Below are 26,650 nucleotides of genomic sequence, written 5' to 3'. Positions count from 1 at the left end.
CACGCATCACCCAGTGTCCTCTCGCCATCGAGTGTGTGTGTGTGGGGGGGGGGTCGGGGGCAGGATTTGTCTTGAGGGTTCCCTGCAGGGAAGGGCCTTTGAGACGCAGCAGGGTCGCTCGGCAGAGCTTTCTCCAGGAGTCAAGGGACTTGGGGCAGCGAGCCGGCGAACAAGAGCGCGAGCCCAAGCTGACCTTTTGGAAGCAGCCGGATCTCCATACTTCAGGACGGAGTCGGGGCGCAGGAAGAGACCTCCCCCGTCCCCGGCCCAGGAGGCCCAGGGAGAGCGGCCGCAGCCGAGGTGGGAGGGAGGAGGCCGCCTCACCGCCTCTGGAGCCGGGAAGGGAGCCGGGGCGGAGACGCCAGGGACCCAGGTGGGGGCGGCCCCGGGCCGGGCCCCGCCCCGGCCCCGCCCCTGGCGTCACGGCCTCCCGGCTGTGTCGCCCCGCCCGGCGCTCCAGGTAGCACGGCCGCGGCGCTCCCCAACGGCCGGCGAGCCCGGGAGGGGACGTCCCCACGGCCTCCGCCTCGCGGCCCTCGCCCGTGATGTCACCAGCGCGGCGGGCCCGGCGTCCCCGGGTCGGCCTCGGGCGCCGGGCCGCGGGCTCCTGAGTCACGGGCTGCCCGCGGCCCCTCCTCCAGCGCTCCCACTCGCGCCGGCCCTCCGCAGGGGCTGGCGTTGGCGCGAGGCTCCGAGGGGGCGGGGGCCGCGGATGGCTGTGCCCCCTCCGGCTCCTCCGCCGCGCTCGCCCGCGCACCTGGGGAGGCGGGCGCCGCGCGCACGCTGCTCATGGGGCATGGAGGAGAAGGCGGCGGCCAGCGCGGGCTGCCGGGCGCCGCCGGGCCCCCCGAGGGCCGGCGCCGTCCCGTGCTTCGGCATATCCGTGGACCAGGACGACATCCTCCCCGGCGCCCTGCGCCTCATCCGGGAGCTGCGGCCGCACTGGAAGCCCGAGCAAGTTCGGACTAAGGTAGCCGAGCGGGCGCGGGGTGTGGGCTGTGGCCCTGCCAGGGCTGGAGCCGGGGCGTGGGGACGTCTGTCCGTGCATCCTCCCGGGTGTCGGTGCGGGCGCGCGCGGCTGCTGCGCAGCAAGGGGTTGGATTGGTGGTTTGTGTATGTATCTTTCTCCCTCTATTTTGGTCCCTAAGCAAAGCTAGGCTACCACCTCCGTCGGCCCTGCACACACCCCCGTCCTCTTGGGGTCTCCTGCCCACTGTCAGCATGCTGCGCGAGCAGGCCCCACCCCCTGTCGCGGCGGTGCCGGTGCCCCTGGCTGCCCAGAGGCACGTCCCCAGCCGGCTCTGAAGCCTGAGGCGGCGGGAACTTTTAAGGGAACCCCCACACGCACACACACATGCTGCTCCTTCTCCACCCTGGGTGGGAGCAAAGCCGCCAGACCCTGAGCGGCCCTGCAGCCCCGGGAGCCACCCCGAGGATGTGAGGCCAGCCCCAACCCCTGCTCTTGGTGGCAGCCCCGCCATGCGCCCCCACAGGGCGCTCCCCAGCCCAGCTGGGCACACTCTCAGGGACACAGATGGAGGCAGAGCCTCGGCTGAGGAGCCTCAGGCTGACTCCCCAGCTGACCTGCGTCCTCTGAAAAGTCTTCACCTGCCCGCCTCCCCTGACCCCTCTGGGAGCTGCCTGTGGAGGAAGGTGCCCTAAGCCGGGCACCTGCAGCTTGCGCCGGAGTGGCAGGGGCTCTGCGCTGGGCCTTGGGGTGGGGGAAGGCGGGGTCAGGACCAAGTGTGGAGGCTGACAGTCTTCTCTTGCGGGAGCAGTAGGTGGGTAGTGTTTTCAGAATAAAAGGCCCACTCTGGTGTAAGACTGTCCCGTGTCAAGCAGGCCTGAAGCTGATTCGAGCGCCAGTTAACATGCTGTCTGCCAGTCTCTCCTCTCTCTGGGCCTCAGTTTCTCTACCTAGAACTAGTGCAGATGTCCTCTAAGGCCCCTTCCAGCTTCGTCAGGCTGTGCCCCGTAAATTCCATGGTTCATTCCTCCCTGTCACCCTACCCAGAGAGTCCGCTCTCCCAGCCCAGGGTCCCCTGCCGCTTCTGGTGGGAATCCAGAGGCCAGGTGGAGCCTTGGCCACGGAGCCCTGGGGTCCCGCACCTCTGCCCCTGAGGGCCAACGGACAGCAGACAGCCCTGTGCCTTGCAGGGAGTGAGAGGCCGCGGGTCGGATGCGCTCCTCCTGGGCGACTCCTGGCCTTCCTCTGCGCATTCTGGTCTGTGGAGGTTTCATTCAGGGCCAGGGTGGAGGAGTAAGGAGGGGGGACTTCTAACCACCGATTGGTGTGGGAGTTCCTCCACTGCCAGATCCCATCCACTAGAGGCAGGCCCGGGAGGAGTGAGTGCCGGGGCTGAGCCCAGGCTGCCGTCTTCTTCCTGAACTCTGTGGTCCGCCTCAGGCGTGGAGACGGAGTGGAGCACTGGCAACAGTGCTGAGCTTGGTTAAGTGAGGGGGCTAAAGGCCTGGGGGTCCTGCGTGGTGTGCTCAGCATTCAGATGAGCTCCCCGTGCTGGAGCTGGGGAGCCCGAGGGCAGGAGCGGAGGCCCTGCCCACACGCCCTTGCACTGTCCCCATGCTAGCGCTTCACTGATGGCATCACCAACAAGCTGGTGGCCTGCTACGTGGAGGAGGACATGCAGGACTGTGTGCTGGTCCGGGTGTACGGGGAGCGGACGGAGCTGCTGGTGGATCGGGAGAATGAGGTCAGGAACTTCCAGCTGCTGCGAGCACATGGCTGCGCCCCTAAGCTCTACTGCACCTTCCAGAATGGGCTGTGCTATGAATACATGCGGGGCATGGCCCTGGGGCCTGAGCACATCCGTGAGCCCCGGCTTTTCAGGTGAGTAGGGTGCCCAGGTACCCTTCGTCTCTACTATTCCTCTGGCCTGGGCTTTGAACTCCTTGGCCAGCTTCTTATGGTGTCCATGAATGAGTGTCTTAAGATCTGTGAACTCCCTGAAATTGCATGAAAAATGTTTGTGCGTTTATGTGCATTGCTCTGCAGACAGGGGCAATAGCTTTGTGTAGGTTTTCAGTGGGGCCTGTTAGAAGGATGAGTTCTTGAGGAGGCGAGTGAGAATTTTGGTAAACATTGGACCAAAGGACCTGGTTTCCTAAATGCAACAGGGCTCTGCTTCTTGGCCCATGCCTCAGCCTTCTGCCCACCCCAAGTCTGCCCTGGAAACATTCTGGAGCCTTGGAGATGAAATCTGAGCCGAATCCCCAGAGTGGATGGGGTTTCCTGCCCTCCCCCCACTCCTGCCAAGAGCTCAGGCCTGCTAGCAGAGTGGGCCCCATCCAGGGTGAGCATGGTTTTACCAGCCCAGAGAGAAGCCATCCCTCCCCCCATCTGAGCTCCTTTCGGGTTCCCTGACAGGTGGGAGCCCAGGTTTGAGGAGCTGCCAAGGCTTCCTTCCAGAAGCTCACCAGAACCATGGCCCGCGGGGAACCCCTCCCATTAAATGCCTGGATAGGACTGTGTAGGACCCAGGAATTGGACTTGACCTTCAAGCCCTGTGGATGCCGCTGTGGGGTCTGGAAGGGGTAGAACCAGAGAGGAGCCCAGAGTGCATTCCCTCTCTCTGGCCATGCTAGGCAGGGGTGTCTGCCAGCTCTCGCCTTCCTCCTTCCAATGCCACGTCCACATGCAGGGCACTCAGATGCCAGTGAGGCCCCAGGCAGATGGGGTTTACGCCTGACACTGGGGACAGCCACACAGGGGTCTGCCTGGGATGCTTGGTGTCTGTCCTGTCTCACCCAAGGGGAAGGAGCCTGCCACATTCCGAGGGGAAACAAGCCCACCCAGGGAGTCAACCAGGAAGCTTCCTTGCCCCTCACCTGGTACCCAGTGAACCCCGAGTTAGTGCATCTGGGCCTGTTTGCAGAGACCTTCTGGCAGGCCCTCTGGGGACCTAGAAGAAGGGAATCTGAGAGCCGCCCGCCCGTGCTCCTGAGCACTGCGTCTGGGGCTGGTGAGTTGTGTGTTCAGCTGTCTGTGTGGGTCTGCAGGTGGGGGACATACAAACCTGTGCAAGGGTCTTCTCAGGCTCCGGCTGAGCAGCTGCTGCGTGCCCACCTGGAGGTGTGAGGTCAGAGCAGGGCGAGGGACCTGTCCTGGCTTCTTGCACCAGCTTCCTCCTAGCTGTCCCTCAGTCTGGTGCAAATAAGCTCCGATCCTGGCAACTCCTCACCACTCCGTCTGCCCCCAGCTCTGTGAATCTGATGCTGCCCCTCGTTCTCTCAGGGAGACAATTACCATTGTCAGGAAGATTGAAGCTGGATGTAGGTTCACTAATAAGAACTTTACATTTGGGGAGAGCCAGAAATTGGGATGGGTATAGGAGGTAGGCCCTTCCTTGGTGGTTTTCCCAGGATAGACCATTGTCCTTCTGGGGTGAAGGTGGAGCTCTGAGGGAAAGGCAGGGAGGAGAAGTACCTCTTTCTCCTACTACCTCGCCATGTCCCCTGAACCCCAGCTCCCACCCTCTGCCTGCCAAGGCTCTGCAGTGTAAAGATGCTGAGTGTTGAGGTCGCTTTCATTGCTATTCCAGACAACAGCCCTATTGATGTCCAAGGAAACGCTCTGTTCGTGCTCTATTTGGAATCTTCTTTTGGGAAGGGAAGGCCTGCGTCTCGGGTCTCTTTCTCTGCCTTGCCCAAACCCTGGTGGGCTCCCTCCTGCCCCAGGGCCTCCAGCCTCTGAAAGCACAGCCTTCATCTCTCACCTACTGGGTGGCTGCCACACCCCTGCCCCTTGCACCGTTTAGGAGGTGGGGGCCTCAGGGGCTTCTGGAGGAGCCCCTAGTCTGCTCTGTTATCCTGTTGGGTGATGGCCTGCCCCTTCCCAGGACCTGGAACAACTCGGTAACAAGGTTTCAAACAGCCAATGCCTTTGTTGTCTTTCCCAGTGATTATTATTTGAGCAACAGGCAGAGGCGAAGGAAGCTTGAACATTGGAGGCTTGGCAGCCGGGTGGGGGCTGGGACTCCAGAAGGGAGGGCTGTCAGAGGCCTGGGGGAGCCCAGCTGGCACATAGGGCCTCGATGCTGAGGTCCTTATCAAGGCCCTCCCTCTCTGACCGGTCAGTCCTCCGTCCACCCCCGCCCTCTCCCGGCAGCCTTCCCCAGTGCTGCTTTCTCCTCTCCCCGCCGCCCCCTCCTTCTCTCCCGGGGACCTTGGATAATGTCCACAGGAGAGCTTGAAAATAGACCGCTGGTTTGTTTTGCGGCCTTGGCACCCAGCCACCAGCATAAACTCCCTGCCACAGAGGAAGGGGCTGCCCTGCACGGCCTGCTTCCCTCCCCACCTTGGCCAGGCTGATAAGAGGTGGGCGTTCCCTCCCTGCCTGGCACACCATCCCTGATCCCTTGGTGCCCTGCACTCCCCTCCCCCGAGGGCATGGGTCAGAGTCCAAGGGAGGAAGGGTACCACCTCCATCCCCAGGTGACCTCTCTGTCCTCAGGGATTGCTATGGGCACAGCCTTGGGGTGGGGCCAGGTCACTGACCTGTGGCCAGCAGCCCACTGCTTTGCCCTTCTGCTGCCTGAAGCCACCCGGCTCTGGAGAGGGCATGGGAGCTGCTGGGCCAAAGGCTTTCTCTCCCTTTCATGCCCTCTGCTGAGACCCTCCTCCTGCAGGACCCAGAGCTCCTGAAAGATTTGTAACAGCCCCACACTTGCCCTCTGGTTAGCCCCCAGTGGGCCCTGTAGGCCCCTTTCTGGGCAGGAGGGGCTGAGCCGAGGGGGGCCTGCCCCACACTGATACACTGCCCTTCCTGTTTTCTGCTGTAGGCTAATCGCCTTAGAAATGGCAAAGATTCACACCATCCACGCCAACGGCAGCCTGCCCAGGCCCACCCTCTGGCACAAGATGCACAATTATTTCACCCTCGTGAAGAACGAGATCAACCCCAGGTACAAAGATCTGGGAGGGTTCAAGGCTGCCTCTGTCTCCACTGCCTTCATGTGATCCCCCCTTCTTTCAGCTCCATCCATCCCCGCAGGAGGTTTGGGGGATTTGGTCCTAATTGCCGAGCCTGTGTCTCCAGCAGAGTTGGGCTGACCGACCACCACAGGAGCTTAGATCCACAGTTTCATACCTGAGTGCTTATCTCTCCTTGAGTCTGCTGGTTGTGGCAGGGACTAGGGTCGGGGGCAGTGTCTCCCAGTTTATTTAAAGGATACCGGGGCTCAGAGACTAAGCTTTGCCCAATGTCAAGGCCTAGTCAGAGGCAGAGCTTGTTTTCCCAGCCCAGGGCCCTTTCTATCTGGGCTGCCTTCTGAGCAGTGAGAAGGGAGGGCCGGCCCTCAGAATGGGTTGAGACCGGGTTCAGACCAGGCAGAGGAGCTGCACTCATCAGCCGACAAGCCCTTGGAGCCTCGAGGCTCCTGCTGCCTGCCTGGCTGCCTCTCGTCCCCACACGCTCCAGGGACACTGCCCCCACCTGGTTCAGATGGCTGGGTGGCTTCTCTCTCGGAAGGGGGTACTCCACCCATCCTGACACTGCCTTTCCCCAGGGAAGACGGACTTCCTACACAGTTAAGCTCTCTGGCCGGCACCCTGAGGGTCCTCCTGGCCTTCAGATGCCGACTCCCTGCATCGCACTGAGGGGTGGAGAACAGAGTGCTGCCCCTCCTCGCGCCTCCAGTGGGGCGCAGCCCTGAGCCTCTCCTCCCTCATGCTCCCCACCGGGCTGAGCGCCATCCTTCTTCCAGAAGTTCACGGGAGCAGGCACAGAGGGATTTGGGGGAGGGGTGTCTCCTTTTGCCCTCTGAGATGACAAGACAGTAAACAACTCTGTCTTGGTCATGTGTCTCTGTCACATGCCCACACACATGCATGACTTTATCTGGATCCTTCCACTTAATGAACATCAAGCACTGCTTTGGGACTATTTGTCCAGGATGGCCCTGGTTCAGACCCTCTGTATCAAATGTCATCTCTAGGACAAGGACCGCCTCCTCCTTTAGGACTAGAACTGTGCGGGGCGAGCAGGATCCTTTGGTGTCTGCACGAACGGGACCCTCTGATCATGCAACCCACCATCTTCATTGGACAGATGGAAAAACTGAGGCCCAGAGAGAGGAGGGCACTTGCCCAAGGTGACATTGATCAGTGGCAGCTCAAGGACTAGAGTCCAGGCCTGTTGCTCAGGCATGACCCTTGCTACTGCAGCTTCCTTTGACTGTACTGTCACTGTGTGACCTTGGGGGTGACCTTCTTGGGAGGGGAGTGGTTCCTGGAGAAGAGCCAGCCAACCCCTTTGCTCTTGTCACACCATTGACCTTGGGCAAATCAAGTTTCTTAACCTCTTTGAGGCTCGTTAGGGGATGCTGTCTGCCCTAACTGCCTAATGTGCCCACAGCAGGGTGGTGGTGAGCAGTCACTTGGACAAGATGAAGCACTTTGCTCCAGTCATTGCCTAATAACCCTGACTTAGTCAGTCCTTCATTTCACAAACGTTGATGGATTGGGATTTAAAACAAAAACAAGAACTTGACATTCACTCTGTCCTCAAGGAGCTTAGGAACTATCTGGGTAAATAGGACCTGCCCATGCATAGCTAGGAAAGAAGGCAGGGTGTATAATGTATGCTGAGGGTGGGGGAGCAGGGAGAGTCTTCTTGGCGGAGGCTGCATGGCAGAGGTGAGAAGGAAAGCCACTCTGGCTGGAGGATGCAGCATGAGCTTGGTTTGCTCCTAGATGAGCCAGCTGGAGCACACCTTCAGGAGGGAGTGGGAGCAGTCATGCGAGATGGGCTGCAGGGGTGAGTTGGAGCTGGATTATTAGGGGTCTTAAATACCAGGTTAAGGAGCCAAGATTTAACCTAAGAGGCGGTGGAAAGTCATTGTGAAGGTGTTTGAGCGGGGGGCTCAGATCAGTAACTTGACCATGACTGTGGTTTAGGAAGAAAGCTTTCCAATGTTGTAGAGGAAGATTTGGGTGGGAGTGGGGGAAAGGGCAGGGATTTGGGGTAGGGGCCAGCTGAGGATGCTGTAACTGAGAGAGCAGAACCTGGGACTAGGGATTTCAGCCTGGGAGCCTGGGAGTCCCTGCACCTTGCTAGGCACACACGCCCGGCCCGAGTGGAGATCCACTGATCAGAGGCCTCGCGTCAGAGCCTAGGCTTCTGCATTTTGACAGGCTCCCCAGGTGATTCCGAGGCAGGGGTCAAGGAACCATGTTTCCAGGAGTATTGCCCTAGGGCAGCTCATCGAGGGGGCGGACAGTAGGGGGATGAGGCAGAGACTTTGTGGACATCCATTTGGTAGTCTTGCTATTTGGGTGGGCGTGGAGGTGTCCGCAGCGGCTGGGAGAATGTGGGGTTGATGACGGCGTGAGGGGCGTTAAGAGGTGACTCGGACGGGCTGAGTGGTGTGAAGGAAAGGTGAGGAGCCAGGAAGCTGGAGCACTTAGAAGGCCCACGGTGAGGAAGGTACGCTGAGAGCTGAGTGGACGCTCGCTGGGCAGTGGTCCCTTGTTCAGGAGGAACTCCCAGGCCTCCTGGGGGGCCACCCCTCCTGCTGCCTCTGAGGGACAGAGGAGTGGGAGGAGCAGTTCTGGCTGCAGTGTGAACGTTTCTGTGGTGTGGTGGTGGTTGCTGTTCTGCCAACCCCACAGCCTTAAAAGAGTCCAGTGGTGTCAGGGCTGGTAGCAAAGCTGGCGACGGTTCAAGTGCTCGGGGAAGGGGAGCGGGCCGTGGAGGGAGGCTGCCGGGGAGATAGAGGCCACGGTTCCTGCAGTAAGCATCTGCATGGCCTTGGGGCGGGCAGGGTGGGGGTCAGACAGAGGTCATGGCCTGGGCAGCAGGTGTCTGGGGTGTTGAAGGTGTGTTTGCGGGCTGGGACCTGGGCAAACCAAAGGAAACCTCCTAGTCCTTCTCTTTGGATGGTCTCAGCCCAAGAACAGAAAAGAACCTTGAAAGAAAAGGTAGCTTCTTAAGGAGAGCCAAGCTGGAAGTGCACCTTATGCAGACCTGTCCACACAGATAAACTCCAGGGAGGATGAGGGACTGCCGCCCCCAGGTCGCCCGCTGACAGACCCCCTGGCCTCAGGGCGGCTGTGTGGAGCTTCTGAGGGGCACCGAGGCCCTTCCAGGCAGGAGGCTCAGCTCACTTCTGGATCCTTGGACAGGCCGAGGACTGCTTTCCTGAGGCGAGGAAGTAGAGTCCAGCTGTGCAGGAGACATCTGGAAGCTGGAAGGAGGCCTCTGCCCTTCCTTGAGCCTCAGTTTCCCTGTGAGGTTGGAGCAGAGACATAAGATCCTCTTTAGTTCTGAGCTTCTCAGAGCCTGGGAGGGAGCCTGCCACTCATCTTTTTCCAGGGGACATGGGGTGCCTTGGTCGCTGAGTCCTCTTGGCCGTGTTCTGACCTCTGGGCTGGGTGGGGGCGACAAGCCGTCTGTGGCAGGTCAAAGAGCACCTCATTCTCGTCCTGCTGTGTGCACTCTGGAGGAGAAAGCAGACCGGGGACACGTGGATGGAGATTAAGCTGCAGCCACCTCCCCTCCCCTCATTGGTGGTTCTGAGGTTTTAAGGGCTTTGCTGACTATTTGGCTTTTCAGTGTAAATAGACCTGTGTGCTTCCTGGAGACCAAAGTTCAGAGCATCTGGGCACAGTGTACCTCACCGACTTCCCAGTGCCTCTGGGAATGTTGCTGATTGACCCATGCACTGACTCCTCAACGCATATTTCATGCAGCAGAAATTCCCGCATGCGCCCTGGGACAGGGTAGGGCCAAAGGAGGGGTGGCCTCCTGCCCTCAAGCTGCCCCTGCACAGCCTGGCAGGGGTCTGGGACAAGGCAGGGTAGGAGGGGCGAGTTATTGGGAACTACAGAGCAAGTGCTTTTCTGATGCCCCTGGGCTGTGGAGGAGTGAGCCCAGAAGGAATTTGCTGGCTGTCGTATGTGGGCCTGGGGGTCTCTCTGTTAGATGAGAAGTAAGACCACGTGATCTCTCTTGTCCTTTACACTGTGACACCAGGCACCAAAGTGTGAGGGAGACTCCCCAGGACTCGCCTCTGCCTCCTTGAGAGCAAGAGCGTGCTCCGGCCTCCCCAGGGTACCGCCTCCGCCTGCCTTGTTTTAGAGAGCTCCCCCTCCCCCAGAAATTCCTCCTGGTCCTAAGAGCTGGCCTGTCTGCCTGCCCCCCTCCACCCCTGCTCTCTTGGTCTGCGCTGATTGAGTTGGGATGCTCCTTCCCACCTGCCCTGTCCTCTCCCCGTGCCTCCTCCTTCCCTTCCTTTCCCTTTCACAAAGTAGCAGGGATGCTGTTCGCTCAGGGACTTTTGTGCTTAGCAAAATGCTCTTACACCTATGTCTTCCTCGGTTTCTTAGAGTAAGCACAGGAAGTCAGAAGGACAGGAGGCCTTAGCACCGTTTTACAAATGACAAAAGTGAGGGTCCGAAAGGCTAGCCATTTGTTCCAGGTTCCTCTGCAGTAAGAGGTGATGGAACCGGAGCTCAGAGCTTTTGAGGCCAAGCGCCTGCCTGTCTACTGTCAGCCCTCCCTCCACCAGCCACCTTTCTTGTCACTGTCCAGCCTTTCTGCAGATGTCCCCAAGGTAGAGGTGTTGGAACAGGAGTTGGCCTGGCTGAAGGAGCACCTGTCGCAGTTGGACTCCCCTGTGGTGTTCTGTCACAATGACCTGCTCTGCAAGAATATCATCTATGACAGCGCCAAAGGTACGGCTTCTCTGGCCCGGCCGGGCAGCTGCAGGGCTTGGGCTGGCTCATCAGCTGGCTTCAGGGTTCTGTTCCTCAGGCAGGTACTTGGACAAGTGAAAGGAGACCTTCTGGTTTAGGTCTTAAGTTAATTTGTAGGAGAGAAATGGAAAAGGAAGCAAATTCCCACTTAGAAAAATCTATGCCAAGAAAGAACTCAAAGTGTGGTTTGTGGAAGTCCTCAACATTAGGGCACCTGTGCCATTGCCCCTGACGACGTTTTGGGGTTCTGAGGACATCCTGGCTGCCCCAAGCCTTCATGGAGACAGAGCCTCCCCCAGGGGGTCCTGAGCTTGTTTTCTGGTCCCCAGCCCTGCTACGGACAGATGTCTGTGGGTAGAGAGTCTGAGGATGCAGCTGTGTGAGGATGCAGCTGTGTGAGGGGGCAGCTGTGTGAGGGTGGAGCTGTGTGAGAGGGCAGCTGTGTGAGGGTGCAGCTGTGTGAGAGGGCAGCTGTGTGAGAGGGCAGCTGTGTGAGGGTGCAGCTGTGTGAGGGGGGCAGCTGTGTGAGTGTGCAGCTGTGAGGGGGCAGCTGTGTGAGGGTGGAGCTGTGTGAGAGGGCAGCTGTGTGAGGGTGCAGCTGTGAGGGGGGCAGCTGTGTGAGGGGGCAGCTGTGTGAGGGTGGAGCTGTGTGAGAGGGCAGCTGTGTGAGGGGGCAGCTGTGTGAGGGGGGCAGCTGTGTGAGGGTGCAGCTGTGAGGGGGCAGCTGTGTGAGGGTGGAGCTGTGTGAGAGGGCAGCTGTGTGAGGGGGGCAGCTGTGAGGGGGGCAGCTGTGTGAGGGGGCAGCTGTGTGAGAGGGCAGCTGTGTGAGGGTGCAGCTGTGTGAGGGGGGCAGCTGTGTGAGTGTGCAGCTGTGAGGGGGCAGCTGTGTGAGGGTGGAGCTGTGTGAGAGGGCAGCTGTGTGAGGGTGCAGCTGTGAGGGGGGCAGCTGTGTGAGGGGGCAGCTGTGTGAGAGGGCAGCTGTGTGAGGGGGCAGCTGTGTGAGGGGGCAGCTGTGTGAGGGGGCAGCTGTGTGAGGGTGCAGCTGTGAGGGGGGCAGCTGTGTGAGGGGGCAGCTGTGTGAGAGGGCAGCTGTGTGAGGGTGCAGCTGTGAGGGGGGCAGCTGTGTGAGAGGGCAGCTCTGTGAGGGTGGAGCTGTGTGAAAGGGCAGCTGTGTGAGGGTGCAGCTGTGAGGGGGGCAGCTGTGTGAGGGTGGAGCTGTGTGAGAGGGCAGCTGTGAGGGGGGCAGCTGTGTGAGGGTGCAGCTGTGTGAGGGTGGAGCTGTGTGAGAGGGCAGCTGTGTGAGGGTGCAGCTGTGTGAGGGGGGCAGCTGTGTGAGGGTGCAGCTGTGAGGGGGCAGCTGTGTGAGGGTGCAGCTGTGTGAGAGGGCAGCTGTGTGAGGGTGCAGCTGTGAGGGGGGCAGCTGTGTGAGTGGGCAGCTGTGTGAGAGGGCAGCTCTGTGAGGGTGCAGCTGTGTGAGAGGGCAGCTGTGTGAGGGTGCAGCTGTGAGGGGGGCAGCTGTGTGAGAGGGCAGCTCTGTGAGGGTGCAGCTGTGTGAGGGCAGCTGTGTGAGGGTGGCAGCTGTGTGAGGGTGGAGCTGTGTGAGAGGGCAGCTGTGTGAGGGGGCAGCTGTGTGAGAGGGCAGCTGGGGTGGGGGGCAGCTGGGGCTGAGGGGACAGCTGCGTGAGGTGGCAGCTCTGTGAGAGGGCAGCTGTGTGAGGGTGCAGCTGTGTGAGGGGGCCAGCTGTGTGAGGGTGCAGCTGTGTGAGAGGGCAGCTGTGTGAGGGTGGCAGCTGTGTGAGGGGGCAGCTGTGTGAGGGGGGCAGCTGTGTGAGGGGGCAGCTGTGTGAGGGTGGAACTGTGTGAGATGGCATCTGTGTGAGGGGGCAGCTGTGTGAGGGTTACAGCTGTTTGAGGGGGCAGCTGCGTGATGGTTACAGCTATTTGAGGGGGCGGCTGCGTGAGGGGGCAGCTGCGTGAGGGTGACAGCTGTTTGAGGGGGCAGCTGTGTGAGAGGGCAGGTGGGGCTGATGGAACGGCAGAGGGACAGATGGACAGCTGGAAGGGAACAGCTTAGAAGATCGACGCTGAGGAGGCTGGGTTAGGTCAGGTTGGTGCAGATGTTCAGTAGGTGCATTCCAGAAGTCTGTGGAAGCTTGACCAGGCCCTTTTTCCAGATCTCCTGGGACCGACCATCATTGCCTCTCCTCTACCTCATAGGTCATGTACGGTTCATTGACTATGAATATGCCGGCTACAACTACCAAGCTTTTGACATTGGCAACCATTTCAATGAGTTTGCAGGTAAGAAGGATGTTGTTCTTTGACCTGTGTCCAAGATACCCTCCATATGATGGAGGGGCAGGTTGAGGGGGAGGAGGAGAGGGGTTCCACACTTGGAGGGTGGAGGTGAGACAGCCCTTGTCCTCTGAAATATCACAGCTCGAGGGGGAAAGGCACAGCCTGCCTGGGAGAGCTCCAAGTTTCACGGGGGAGGCAGGACCCACATACGCAGAGCAGAACCCTGCTAGCCCGTACGGCAGTGTGGTACAAACTAGGAAGCTGTGCCCTCTGTAAGGGCCCTGAGGATACTTGGCTTAGCATGTGAGTTAGAAAAAGGCCCCTTCCTCTGGGCAGACAGCCCACGCCAGCTGGGCTGCACAGACAACCCCAGCCTCCACTCGCCCCCTTGTCCAAGCTCCTTTATGCCCAGTACAACCTGCCCAATTGTAAATAAGGGCCCTGCGTACAGATAAGGAGCAAAATGAGCTGCGAGAAACTATTTGCCTGGTGGCCTGAAGAGAATAATCTAGGTGGAACTAGTTAAAAGTGTGGGTTCTACAACTTGACACCCCACGTTCAGATCTTAGCTTTGTTGCTTATTAGCTGTGTGACCTTGGGCAAGTTCCTTACCTTCTCTGTGCCTCTGCACAATGGAAATAATGCTAGTACCTGCTTCACAGTATTGATATGAGTTACACACGCAAGTCTGGCACATACTAAGCATCGTGTCGGTATTTATGGCTGATAGGAGGTAGCTGAGGGAGCCTGGCGCAGGGCGGCAGAGGCCGGATGAGGGAGTATTTCCTCAGGGCAGGCAGTTCTTCTCTAAGGGCGCCCTGTGTACAATAGAATCATTTGTATAAAGGAAACAGTGCAGGTAGTTCCAGCTTGAGGGCTTAATTCTTAAAAAAACAATTAGATGAGACTGAAGAGACAACTCAGGGATGGAGCTGGACACTGAGGCTGGAGGGACGTCCCTGGGCTGGCGGTGGGGGGTGCTCAGCACGAGGTGGCCAGCCCCTGTGGCTTAGGATGGGTGAGGCGGGCCCAGGCCAACTGTAGAGCCACCGTCTGGCCCAGCCCAGGCCAATCACGTCCCTTCTGGAAGCCCAGGTGACAAGGTCTGTGAAGTGCTGATTGTACCTGAGGGGATGACTCCCCGGGGTGGCCACACCAGCTGCACTTAGGTCCCCAGGGGACGATGGGGGTCTCAGCTGGGCAGAGCAGCTGAGCTGTGGGGTGTGGCGCAGAGCAGAGGCTGGCGCCAGCAGGGCACTGGGACCTGAGTGCTCAGCTGCCAGACCCATTGGCCTTTCAAAAGGGATAATTCTGAAGCATTTTAAGTCGTTCTTACCTACTGCAGAGAGCAAAGTCCAGCTGGAATTTCTCCAAAGGGGCAGATTGCGTCCTGTCCCAAGTGGAGATTGGAGGAAGAACCTGGCACGGGGGAGGAGGGGGGCAAGAGAGGAGACTGGGAACGAGGAAGAGGGCCCTCCTGTGTTCTCGGGAGCTGAGCGACGGGAGGCCGACCCTGAACTGACCTCTAACTGGCTGTGTGACCTTGAGCAGATGGCTTCTCTCTGGGCCTTAGTTTCTACCTCTGCGTGAGGAAATTCTTTTCCAGCGTACTCTTGGGGCCCCAGGTGACTGACTGGTTTCCCCGGGAGCATAATGGAGGCTTGCAAAGGACAGGAAGGAAGAATAGGTTAGGAAGAGACTGTGGGGAAGCTGGCCCAGTCCTGGTCCCATCTTCAATAAACTGCTGCTTTCTCTACCGGCTGTGGAGCCCAGGTCTCTGCCAGGCGCCCAGGATGTGGCTGGCGCGTAGCGGGCTGGCAGCCTCCGGACTCAAGGAAGGGTGGACTAGAAGGAGTCGGGGCCGCCTAGTCCAGGGGTTCCCAGCCTGGCTGCGTTTCCGAATCATCCCCAGAATTGGACGGGGGAGGGGTGCCTGGGAATCTGTGTTTTTACCAAGCTCTCCAGGTGATGTTTGTAAGTAACCAGCTCAACACTGGTCCAGGAAGCAACGTTTGAGACACGCCATTGAGTCCAGCTCCCTCCCTTTAAAAGGGAAGAGATTAGGCCTGAGGGCAGAAAGGGCTTGTCCCTGGCTGACTGGAGATGAGCGCTAGGCCTTTGCTAGACCTAAAAGGCCAAGAGGCCCCGACACTGTGTTTTGGCCGAGCGCCTTCTCGTGCCCTAGTTTCGTATAGGGCATGGGGATGCCGTGGTACTGGCTTAGGGGGTCCGTGTCACTCCCAGGACTGTGCCTTGCCCCTCAGCTGTCTGCCTGTCTCTGCTTCCCTCCGGCCCACTGACAGCAGTGTCCCCAGCTGGATGGGGCTGGACCCTCCACACATTAGATGAATTTGGCGGTCAAAGAAGTTTGGCTGCATTCCCAGGGCTGTCTCCGTGGGCACAGCCCCGCGGGGTAAAGTAGATGGAGGTTTTGAGGGGAGCAGGGAACACCTACTGAGCTGCAGGAGCCCCCCAGGTGGGGGGTCTCCCAGCAACCTCTGTGCGCCCTGCCTCCCCCCAGGTGTGAGTGAGGTGGATTACTGCCTGTACCCGGCGCAGGAGACCCAGCAGCAGTGGCTGCGCTACTACCTGCAGGCACAGAAGGGGAGGGCGGTGACCCCCAGGGAGGTGGAGAGGCTCTACGTGCAAGTCAACAAGTTTGCTCTGGTGAGTGCTTGAGGGGAAACGGGCAGGAGAAGGAGGGACGAAGACCCACCTCCAGCTGCTGCTTCTCCCAGCCTTGTGGTGGAGAGGGAAGCAGAGCCCAGGGTCAGATAGGAGGTCCTGGGGGCCCCATCATATGCTGCTGAACCACAGCCTAGAGGAGAGGTCCGGGCATAGTCATCTCTGGCGTTCCCTTAATACTGAGATGCCCTGCTTCCCCACCCCGTCAAGTCGAGGTTCTCTCCTTCCTAGAGAACTACTTCCAAGAAGGATCCTAGCTTCCTGTGTTAGCAGTTCTCTCCTTTGGACAGGTAGTTCTTTCTGGTGACTAACCTTAGCCTTTTAGGCTGCAGTTAAAAGCACTCCTTCATATTTGTTTTTAGCCTTTGGAGGAGATAGAGAATGTCAGTTCTAATCCTCCTTAACTGCCTCTGCGGACTCAGAAGTCTGTGTAGCCTTTCCCATCAGGCTCTTCCTGCTCCAGTCACCGTGCTGTCGGTGCTCAGGTGTGAGTGCTGCTCATCCATGGTTCATGCCAGGTCTCCACCGGTGTGTGCTCAGGGCATTGCTAAGTGGCTTATTAACGTCAGCACCCTGAATTTCACAGCACATCATAGAGCTAAAGAAAATCTTTACTGGTGGTTTGGGATTGCCTCCGCTGTTTTCCTCAGTGGCACAAAACTGACTCTCCATCAGGTTCTTCTTAACTGTTCCACCCATGCCTTTCTCTTGCTAAATATTAGTCATCATTCATATTGCTAATTGATTTATGTCCCCTTAAGTCCTGAGACGGGAAGAAAGTGGAAGGAGGTCCTTCCAGCCAGCCCAGAGCAAGCAGGACTGGGTGGGGCCCACCTGGGAAGGTCCTGGTGTCGCTGAAGCTTGTTCAGGGCAGCAGGAAGCGCGCTCTCTGGCTTCCTGAGCCTGGGGTGAAAGGGCCCGGGCACCTCTGGCTCCGGGGACGACAGTTAGCTGCTCTGTCAGTGCCCAGACTCAGGGTTCTCATTCCCACACCTACACTCATTCTCCAGCCCAACCCGCCTCCCAAGGAAAGAGGGAAAGGCGTGGAGGAACTCAGTGTCAGGGGTCTTCCAGCAGACAGGACCCCTGATGACCATGTGGTCAGGGCACTCCTGAGGGGCACCAGCCCCGCCACTGGCCGCTGGGCCTGAGCTCTGGCTTAGAGGTCCGTCTTGTCCTGGATACCTTGGCCTTGAAGTCTTGAGGAGATTCCCCAGGCAGGGGAGCGGCCGGGGGGAGCTCGGGTCCTGCTCAGGCTGGGCACAAGCCGAAAGCCCTGAAGCCCCGCCTGCTGGCCGCCCCAGGACAGGTAGGACCACATCTGCTGCCTCGTTGTAGCGGGAGCGGAGCCCCCAAACGCTGTCCAGTGACTTGACCTCTGCAGTCTGCCACGCCTGTGCTGGGAGACCCCACTGTGTCTCTGCCAGTGTCCCAGCTGTGTGTCTTCCAGAGTGACTGTGTCAGTCCAGCCATGTGGGGTCCATGACGGGACTGCGTGCTGACCTTCTCTGGTCTTTCCAGGCATCTCACTTCTTCTGGGCACTCTGGGCCCTTATCCAGGACCAGTTCTCCACCATCGACTTTGATTTCCTCAGGTGAGTTGGGAGCAGGAGGCGGAGGAAAGGAAGGGCCTGGAGCCCAGGGTGTAGGAGCAAAGCACGGCCTGAATAGAGCGTCCAGAGGCCATGCCTCTGCTCTGCTAAGTCGCGCCCATTCCCGCCAGCCCATGTCCAGTGGGACCGCCACTCTGGGGAGCCTGGGGAGCCGTGGCCCAGAGCAGCCCTCTGAACGCAGTGGGGCCTCCCACTCTGCCCGCACCGCTGGTGGGTCGCCTACCTGCTGCCCTGCTCTGCTGGCTGTGCTCCCATCCGCTGGGCTAGGCAGCGAGGAAAGTGTTGAAAATCAGTCTGAAAGATCATGAGTCAACTCTCACTCCATAGCAGAGGGCACAGAGTTCCGGAGTATGCAAGTGACCCGCCAAGATCACGGGTGGGCTCAGTGCTTACTGTGTGGGTGTCAGACCCAGCTCCTCCTCCAGTGGCCTTGCTGACACACTGGGAGTTAAACGGAGACCATACTTGAATACTGACTGCTTGAGGGCCCGTCCTGCCAGATACATATGTCGCTGAGGGCCAGGAGTCACTTTGTCCTCCGTTCTGGCCCAGTCTCCTTGCCCTTCTCCTCCTGACCCACCCTCAGCTAAAAGGAATCAGTACCCTGGCTTCATAGTGTTCACCACCATTAGGAAATGCAAGTCCAAAGCACCATGAGATGGCACCTCACACCCATGAGAATGGCTACTGTCAGATAAACGGAAAATAATGAGTGCTGGCGAGGGGGCGGGCCCGCCACTGGTGGGAATGTACAGTGGGGCAGCTGCTGTGGAAAACAATACTGTGCTTCCTCAAAAATCACAAATCAAATGACTGTGTGGTCTGGCAACTCTCGCTGCTGGATGTGTGTCCAAAAGGACCGAAAGTAGGGCCTTGAAGAGGTGTTTGCACCACCATGTTCACAGCAGTATCGTTCACACCAGCCGAGAGGTGGAAGCAGCCCATGGCCATGGATGATGGATAAATGAAACGTGGTCTACACACCCTGGAATATTATTCAGCCCTAAAAAGGAAGGAAATCCTGTCACACACAACAACATGGATGAATCTTGAGGACATGGTGCTAAGTGAAATAAGCCAGTGGCAAAACGACAAATACTGTCTGAGTCCACTTATGTGAAGTCCCTGGAGCAGTCAGTCAAACTCACAGAGACCGTGGGTGCCAGGGGCTGGGGCCGGGGAGCGGAGCGTTGCTGATTAACAGGGACAGAGTTTCAGTTTTGAAAATGAGAAAGTCTTGGAGATCTGTTGCACCACAATATGAATACTACTGAGCTGTAAAAATCAGAAAGCAAGCAAACGTATTTGGGGAAGGGTTGCTCCAGTCTGATCTAAGAAGAAAAATAAAGTTATAGTTGAAGTTAAAAAAAAAGTCAGCCTGGGCTGGGGTTGCCCTGCCCAGACCTGGATGAGCTGAGCTGAACAGCTTTCCTCCTGGCGTGAGTGCCCCCAGCAGGGCCCACCTGGCCTCCCTTCTCACCCCCTGCCCTGTCTTCTGGCAGGTACGCAGTGATCCGATTCAACCAGTACTTCAAGGTGAAGCCTCAGGTGTCGGCCTTGGAGATGCCAAAGTGACCAGCTTCCTCAGCCTCCCCGCCTGTCTGCCTGCGCAGACCTGTGTCCAGGGCTCTGCCTTGCTCCACGCTCCACACCCTTGGACAAGGTGGGAGAGGGGGCAGGTAGGCATCCAGGGGGAAGGCTCTGCCCCTGCCACCAGCCCCCTGTGGATGCTGCTGGAGACCACATTCTCGTTTGGAGGAGCTCATAGGACCCAGCTCTGGGGGTCCCCCTTCACCTTGCCAGCCTTGGGAGGAAGTGCCTGTAGCCAGTCACAGCCCGGACCACAGCCACCCTTGGGAAGGCCAGCATTCCCAGCCCAGGCCATGCTGGAATCTGGGCTGCCTTAGATGTGTCTCTGACCTTTCCGGCTTGAGGAAGGGGAGGGGGGAAGGGCTCCTTTCTACCTCCAGTGCCCTGAGCCTCCAGCCCGTCCCCCCGCATACCCCACGTGGGAGGTGCTGAGCCCAGACCAGCATGGTGCCCACTCCGACAGAAAGACGGATGTACCAATCTTGGGGGGGGCAGTCTGCAATTGGTCTGACGGCTCCCCCAGCAGCTGCCTCATCTGACATCGTTCCCTTCCTCCAAGTCAGATCCAATCCAGTAGCCCCTTCCCAAACCTCAGCCCGAGGACCTCCGTTCCCCAGGACCCTTTCTGCTCTGAGCTTGTGTTCCCTCCCTCTGCTGCCTGCTGGGAGGGAAGGCAAGGGAGTGGTGGCGTCCTGGGCCAGAGCCTGGCTCTGCCTCCTGCTGTGGCTTGGCTGGGGACATAGCGAGAGTGGGGTGGCTGGACAGCAGCCAGCAGCCTCCTGCCTTGTTTGCTGCCCTGCCCTCCAGGCCCTCACTTCCAAGAATCTGTCTTTCCGTGTCCACCTTCTGTCCTGAAGTTGACCCAAGGGGTCCCTTGGGAATGACTGGCAGGAGTAAAGGGGCAGGGACCCGGGACCTCAGGGCCCACCCGTCCTGTGGGAGCCTGGGTAGGATGAGTAGAGGAGGTGCTGACAGCTCCCACCTCCTGTCTGCCCTCACAGCCCCTCAGGCCCTCCTGCCTCCATAAAGTGATGCATTTGTAAATTACTGTGGTTTCTGCATTAAAGTGGCCATGTCTGGACCACTCTGTGTCCGAGTGCCCACGGTGGGGTTCCGACGTGGAGGGAGTGGTTGCTTCTCCTGCACTAGCGGTGGAGGGCTGCTCCAACCCCTTCTTGGGGTATCCTTGGGCTGCACGCTTGCTGCCAAGGCTCCTGTGCACCTGGCTCACAGGCCTGGGCCCTGGTTGGGGGAGACCTGGGCAGGGCCAGCAATTGCCCTTTGACCTCAGCCTTTGACCCTTTTGTTCGACTGAGTTGACCCTGGGAGGACACAGCTGAACGGGAACTGGGCTGTGGGTCCGAGCACTTGGCCCAGCCAGGTGATGAGCCAGTGAGAGGCTGCGCGGAGCGCTCAGAACCGACTTCTTCCTCAGTCCTCGCTGGCTCCCAGCTGCTGGGGGAGGGGAGCTGCTCTGCCTGACGGGTGATTTCTGGAACCAATAAGGCCAGAGGGAGGGGACAGCAGAAGCTCAAAGGTGAGCAGGGCCTTCCCTCTTGGCAGTCCAGCTTGCTATGGCTGTACTCCCAGGGCTGGGTGGCTGGGCAGCAGCTGCGCCCAGGGCCCCCCAGAAGGTACCTGGTGCCCATAGGGGCAGCGACAGCAGCAGCCTCCTGCCAGCAGACTCTGGCTGTTTGGCTCCTGCCTGCAAAGGTACCAGGTGCCATGGCAACTGTTGGAGCTGAGCTGGCACTGGCAGCTGGGGTCTTCTTCAAGGTCACAGTGATCCAGTGTGGCTGGGCCCCTGGGAGGGGTGCCAGTGGAGGACATGGGGGAAAGGCGTGCCTGACAGAGGGATGGTGCCAGGCTGGACAGGTCGGGCCCTGGGGGTCATCTGTGGGGTCAGGTGGTCATGGTGTGCCCTTCCTGTGAATTGCATGGTGGTGCTCATCCTTGTTCCTCTCAGATCCACCTCTGGAGCTGAGGGCAGAAATAACCAGTGTGAAGGCAGCTTCGTTTCCAGACTCCTGGGGCCTTGATGTCACAGCATTGGAGATGGTGTTGCAGTGGTGAGCAGGGAATGGCTGGAACAGGACCCCCCAGGTATTGTCCTGTGCCCGAGGCCCCTGGCCACCACCTGCACTGAGGGAGTTAACCTGCAGGCACCATCCCGCGCCGTCTTTGAAAAACCATCCTCATCCCTCCAATGTTCCAGGAGAGTGGGTGGGGGGCAATGGGGGCAGGGAAGGGTGGTTTAGCTGCACCCCACCCTACAAAGCCTGGAGTCCCACTGTCTCTCCTTTGGCTGCCACCCCAGACTAACCAGCACTCCTGCCCTCCTGGCTCAGCACCAGGCCTTGGAGGCTCCTGAGGATGGCCTGGTTCCACGCCCCCAGTTCCCTTCCTAAACCTCAGAAGGAGCTCTGGGCAAAGCAGGCCTGGGCAGACGTTTCTCTGCTGGGCTCTGAGCCTCAGCCTCTGCGGGAGAGGCATGGCAGGGACAGAGAGCGAGCTCATGCCCCAGCCTTCCTGGTGATGACCAGGACACTGTTGTGCCTCACAACCCACTTGAGCCACCCTGCCTCTCCTGGGGCAGGGCATGGGGCTCCAGGACACCTGCCACAGGTCCCTGTGGAGGGCTCTTCCCATGCTGAGGCTGCAGGGCATGTGGCTGCTCCGAGGCCAGAGGACCGGGCATAGGGAAATGAGAGGAAGTCAGGACGGGAGCGGGTGGGGGTGAGCCTTTCTGGGAGTTTCCCAACCACACTGCCCCGATTTGGTTTGGGACACAGTGGGGGGCAGAGTGGTGGGGAGTGGAGGGTGGGGGAGTGGACAGAAGTTGAAATGAGCAACCTCCTATGTGACCACTAGAGGGCAGTCTGCGGCCGCCGGGCTCCCCTCCCAAGGCAGCCGGCATCTTTCTCAAGGGGCCGGGGAGGCTGGGGGCGGCCGCTTGGCCCCGCGGAGACCTGGGTGGGGAGGGCAAAGGAGATGTGCCCAAAGCTCTGTGAGGCTGCGCTGGGAAAACCAGCAAAGGCCAGCAGCCGGGACGCTCCCTGGACAAAAGGCTGGGACCCTAATTCTTAGAGGGTCTTCACTCCCAAGTTGGTGGCCCTGGAATCAACCACCCTCTCCCCACCTACCCTCACCACCACCGTCTCCAATTTAGAAATCTCTTCCAGCATTTAAGAGCTTCTGCTTGGATACTTCCTGTGTTGGGAAGTTCACTACCACTTTTAAAATCTTTGTCAAAAAGTTGTTTATGTTAAGCCAAAAATATTGACCCTGGAGACTCCTCAAGGCCAAGGTCTACCTCATGAGCTACACAGAATAGCTATACGCTGCCCACCTGCCAGCTTTGAAGTAAGCCATCTTGTCCTTTTTGTCCTACCCTAGTTTCCTCTTTTCTGGACTAAACATCCCTAGCCCTTTGACCATTCTTCCAAGGACATGTCCACTAGCCTCCCTCCAGTCCTCTTCTGTGCAGGGTGCCTGCCTCTGGGCCCCTCCACTATGACAATGGCCTTTTCTGTTGAGGGGGCTAGGACTGGCATGATGCACCTGGGACCAGGACTGTGTGGTGTACACTGGTCCATCACCTCCTTTGTTGTGAACACAAGCCCCTATTAATCCAATCCAAGTCTAGGCATTTTGGGCGTATCAGTCTGACATCTAGTCCTTTCAGGTCTAATTTTTCCTAGTGTGATCCTCATTCAAAGCGTGAGGTCACAGATAGAGCCCAGAAGCACATCATTAGAGACCCTGCTTATTAATCTGTATCCTGGGGGCTCATAAATGGGCTCAGGGTGTCCATGTGAGCCCTTTTCAGGATGAGGGTCCATAGCTTTCATTAGCTTCTCAAAGGGCTCCTTCTCTAAAAGAGGATAAAACCATGGATAGGGCTTAACCTCCTCGTTTTGAGATGAGGTCAAACAGGAAATGTGACACCTCCCCCCCAGGCCATGTGGCTAGTTCTGGGGGGAGCCCACCACTGACTTTTGTAGGACCCAGTAAGCACTCTCATGGGGTCTGGCTCACCTCCGCGAGGTGGGGCGAGGCAGGGGTCTCCTTTCCTCCCCAGGCCCAGCCTGAGGCTCCCTGGAGCTGCCTGGGGTGGGGGGGTGGGGGGGGTGCCCTGTTGCCGGTCTGGCGCAGACTCCCCCTCCCCCCACAGTAGGGCCAGATTCTGAAATGGTCTGTCTTTATTACGCCAGCAGGAAACAAAAAACTCCCCAGGTGTAAACAGGAGAAATGTGTTGGTTAAGTTACTCATCATTATCTTATTATTAACAAAATAAAGCACTATCTATGTTTACAGTCATAAAAAAAGAAACAGCCAGAAGAGAAGTTGGGCTGGGGGGGGAAGGGGAGGGGGTGGACACAGACGCCACATCTGCCCCTGTGGGATTTGGGGTTCCTTCTCACCCTGACCTGAGGGCTGTTGTGGATCTGTGGAGTCAGGGGCCAGTGGGGCTTGATTTTCTTAGGGAAATAACGGGTGAAGGTGCTCAGGCGCTGAGACAACTCTAGAGTGCAGATTGGGGGGGGGAGGGGGGAGGAGCAGTGTGGAGCCTCTGTCCCCTCACCGACCCCTCCAAGAACGGGGAGCCCTCCCCCCCGCTCACGAGGGAGGAACGGAGACCAGCTGCCATGGGAACCCTGCTCTCCAGGCTCTGTCACTAACCATCAGTCTTCCTGACCCCTCTCCTGACACTTGGTTGGGACCAGGGGCTGGGGCACCAGGACAGAGCCCCTTGGAGGCAAGCACATTCCCATGCTGCTTGGAACTAAAAATGGCTCCATGGGAACCAACTGGCAGGGTCAGGAGGGAGTCGGGGGCGGGGCGGTCAGGGCGCTGTGGGCCCAGGGGCAGAGCAGGGGCCTACAGAGATCCAGAGTGACGAGCAGGCGTCACAGGGGCAGGGCAGACACCAAGGAAGGGAGAGGGACAGAAACAGGGCCCCGCAGGGAGACAAGGCCAGACAGAAATGCACTCAAGGACGCACAGAACCTGAGACACCCAGACTGACAAAGAGGTAGTAATTTGGGGACAAAGAGAAGCACAGAAAAGAGGCCCCCAGAGAAGCAAGAGTGGCATCAAGAGACACCCCCACAGGAACTCAGCAACAGTGCCTGCACGCAGCGGGCACTCAATAAATATCTCGTGCAAGAAATGAACACAGGAAAACATACACGTGTGTACACACACACGCTCACAGCAGCCAGAGGCACAACAGGCTTGGTGAAGATAAAGCCAGTGAGGGACAGCCAGAGCTTTTTGCACAAAGTACAAAGTGAGCCTGGTGCTTGGGGAGGGATCTGGGGGTGCTATGTGTCGGGGTGCTGGTCCCACGGTGGCTGGTCCATCCAGGACAAGAATGGAACAAAGCATGTGGCCCCAGGGGGACAGGTCTGTAGCTGCCATACCCCGGGGTGCGTAGACCTGCAGGAGGGGAGGGTCATACAGTGTCCCCTGGCCATGAGCCCCAAGGACCAAGGAGCTCAGCCCATCACCACCACGAGGCCCTGCCCACCTCAGCCAGCAGCTCCTCAGCTGTGCCCACAGGTGTGCTGGGCAGGGCCTCTTAGGAAAGTATCTGCAGGTGCACAGCTCTGCCCATCTCCCAGGCGGGCCCAAGTCCAAGTACCAACAAAGTCCAGGTGGGCCAGCTCTGCCCATCAGCTTGGGGCTGGTCTTCCCCAGGGAGGAGGACCAGGCCCCCACCGGGATCAGTCTGTGAGCACCACCAACTCGCCGTCGCTCTTCTCCTCGCCCTCCGAGTCCTCCTCCTCGCTGTACCGGAACATCTCACCATCGGCTGCGGAGTGCCTGTCCTCCGCGCCCTCACCCTCCTCCCTGAGGCTGCAGGTGTTGACGATGACAGGCATGTTTGGGTCCAGGCTCCGGGGCACATAGTGCTCCACCAGGGGCTGTGCCAGCGGCATGCCTGCTACCCGAGGGTACACGGCATCTGAGGAGCTCCCGTGCACCTGGCCAGCCTGCGGGCTGCAGGAAGACAAGGGGCAGGTTAAGGAGGCAGCCTCACTTTGACCCCAGCCCAGCCCCACTCCGGGCCCCTCAGGGTGTGCCCTCTCACCCACACTCCTTTAGCTCCCAGACACACACACTCCGCCCCCTGTTCTGCCTTCTGAAGCAAATTAACTGTCAACTACAGCCCCCACACATCAGTCCCAGGGCCATGGTTGGCTCCACAGATACTCCTGGAGGACCGTGTGTGAATGCAGTTTGTGGAAATCGTCTATTTTAAATGCCCGGGGAGTTTCCTGTTTAAAGGCATCCCAGGTGCTTGCTGTGGTCCAGTCAGGAATCCTCTGCATGGTAAGTACCTGGATGTTTAGTGCCGTGAATTTTTATTGAATTTGCCAGAAATGCGATCCACAGGCACGTTTCTCCAGGTACACACCAGTCCCCCACAGGCACTCAGTCACGAATCTACATCCCAAGCCACCATGGTCATAGTCACCCCTGCAGTCATGCATGCAGGCCCAGCCACCCCCAGATAACGCCCACACACACCTGTGCACACACACACACTAAGCACCCCTGGACTCACACACACAGTCAAGCCAAATGCTAACACCCAGCCACTCACAAGAGCTGCACACACACACGCGCGCACACAGGCTCAGCTGCCTGGGGCAGGCCTGCTCACAGGGGCGCGTAGCTCTGGCGGGCATCCTGGCGCCGGGTCCGCATCAAGGCCTTGTACTCGCCCACCCGCAGCCTCTTGCCCTCCACGATGCAGGTGCGCTTGGGCCGCGGCTTGTACTTGTAGTCGGGGTACTTCTCCAGGTGCTGCCGGCTCAGCCGTGCCTGCTCCTCGTAGTAGGGCTGCTTCTCCTGGTTGGTCATGGACTTCCAGCGGGAGCCTGGTCCAGCCCCCGGGGCAGACGCTCAGTGCTCGGCCCTGCCGACCACCCCCCACCCCCTGGAGGCCCCCAGAAGATTTTGGTCCGCGGGTATAGTGCAAGCACCCAGCAAGGCCCTGGCCCAGTGTGGGTGCTCCTTAGATGCTGGGCAGGTGAATGGAGATGGCACGGATATGGGTATCCAACTGCCAGCTGAAGACACAGCACCCACTCACATCCCAAATGACCCAGCAGCTCCTGGGAGGTCTCTGGGCTGCATGATTTGCATAAACCAAAGGGCAGCCACCCCAGGCCCCCAACAGTGCAGACAGGCTCCCTGCTCAGGACAAACACTGGAGCCTCAGTTGACAAGGGACCTGCATAGACACCGGAGGAGCCTCAGTGCTGAGGCAACTGCCCTGTTCCACCCCAGCTGCCCTGTCCCACAGCTCTCCTCAGCCTCCAATCAAGACATATAATTTTTTTTTTTTTTGAGGAAGATTAGCCCTGAGCTAACTACTGCCAGTCTTCTTTTTTGCTGAGGAAGACTGGCCCTGAGCTAACATCCGTGCCCATCTTCCTCTACTTTCTATGTGGGACGCCTACCACAGCATGGCTTTTGCCAAGCGGTGCCATGTCCACACCCGGGTCCGAACCAGCGAACCCCGGGCCACCAAAAAGAGGAACGTGCAAACTTAACCGCTGTGCCACCGGGCCGGCCACAAGACGTATAATTTAAGAAACCTTTCTACTGACAGCCCAAGAACACCAGTCTCTTCTCCTGTCTCCTGCTGGAGCCAGCTCCATGGTCTGGGCAACAGTGGAACAGGTTAGGGAGAGATGAGGGGGCTAAAGAATGCGGCGCCCACGCACACACTTCC

General features: G+C 59.1%; 2 protein-coding genes across 11 annotated transcripts in view; one reads left to right on the top strand and one right to left on the bottom strand.

Moving 5' to 3' along the window:
• Window positions 1–412: 412 nt before the first annotated feature.
• On the top strand, window positions 413–19,980 carry ETNK2 (ethanolamine kinase 2). Of its 3 annotated transcripts, XM_023640325.2 has the most exons (8): window positions 413–970; window positions 2,589–2,848; window positions 5,799–5,921; window positions 10,550–10,692; window positions 12,931–13,014; window positions 15,533–15,678; window positions 17,218–17,291; window positions 18,812–19,980. In XM_023640325.2, exons 1-8 carry the CDS (start codon window positions 713–715, stop codon window positions 18,882–18,884), a joined length of 1,161 nt encoding a protein of 386 aa, XP_023496093.1. In that variant the 5' UTR covers window positions 413–712; the 3' UTR covers window positions 18,885–19,980. The 3 variants fall into 3 exon arrangements, with proteins under 3 accessions (XP_023496093.1, XP_023496094.1, XP_023496095.1); XM_023640326.2 differs by lacking the exon at window positions 5,799–5,921 and having other exon boundaries at window positions 443–970; XM_023640327.2 differs by lacking the exon at window positions 15,533–15,678 and having other exon boundaries at window positions 445–970.
• A 3,103-nt stretch (window positions 19,981–23,083) lies between these two features.
• SOX13 (SRY-box transcription factor 13) overlaps window positions 23,084–26,650 on the bottom strand; it is a 41,049-nt gene continuing 37,482 nt past the window's right edge. For all 8 annotated transcript variants that reach the window (XM_014739492.3, XM_070266443.1, XM_070266442.1 and 5 more), the window contains exons 13-14: window positions 25,574–25,790; window positions 23,084–24,906 (exon numbers count right to left, since the gene is read on the bottom strand). In XM_014739492.3, the coding sequence (XP_014594978.1) occupies window positions 24,630–24,906; window positions 25,574–25,790 (494 nt within the window). In that variant the 3' untranslated portion in view covers window positions 23,084–24,629. The remainder of the gene's footprint in view (window positions 24,907–25,573; window positions 25,791–26,650) is intronic.

Source organism: Equus caballus, chromosome 5 (genome assembly GCF_041296265.1).
Source record: "Equus caballus isolate H_3958 breed thoroughbred chromosome 5, TB-T2T, whole genome shotgun sequence".
Lineage (NCBI taxonomy): Eukaryota > Metazoa > Chordata > Mammalia > Perissodactyla > Equidae > Equus > Equus caballus.
The sequence above is the reverse complement of the archived record's forward strand: the minus strand, read 5'-3'. Positions and strand labels throughout refer to the sequence as shown.

Excerpts from the sequence above, each read along its gene's own strand:
- ETNK2 (XM_023640325.2), top strand. The coding sequence starts at position 713 with ATGGCTGTGCCCCCTCCGGCTCCTCCGCCGCGCTCGCCCGCGCACCTG. Across the intron at positions 13,015-15,532 it reads CCATTTCAATGAGTTTGCAG|GTGTGAGTGAGGTGGATTAC; the intron begins GTAAGAAGGATG and ends GCCTCCCCCCAG. Across the intron at positions 15,679-17,217 it reads AAGTCAACAAGTTTGCTCTG|GCATCTCACTTCTTCTGGGC; the intron begins GTGAGTGCTTGA and ends TGGTCTTTCCAG.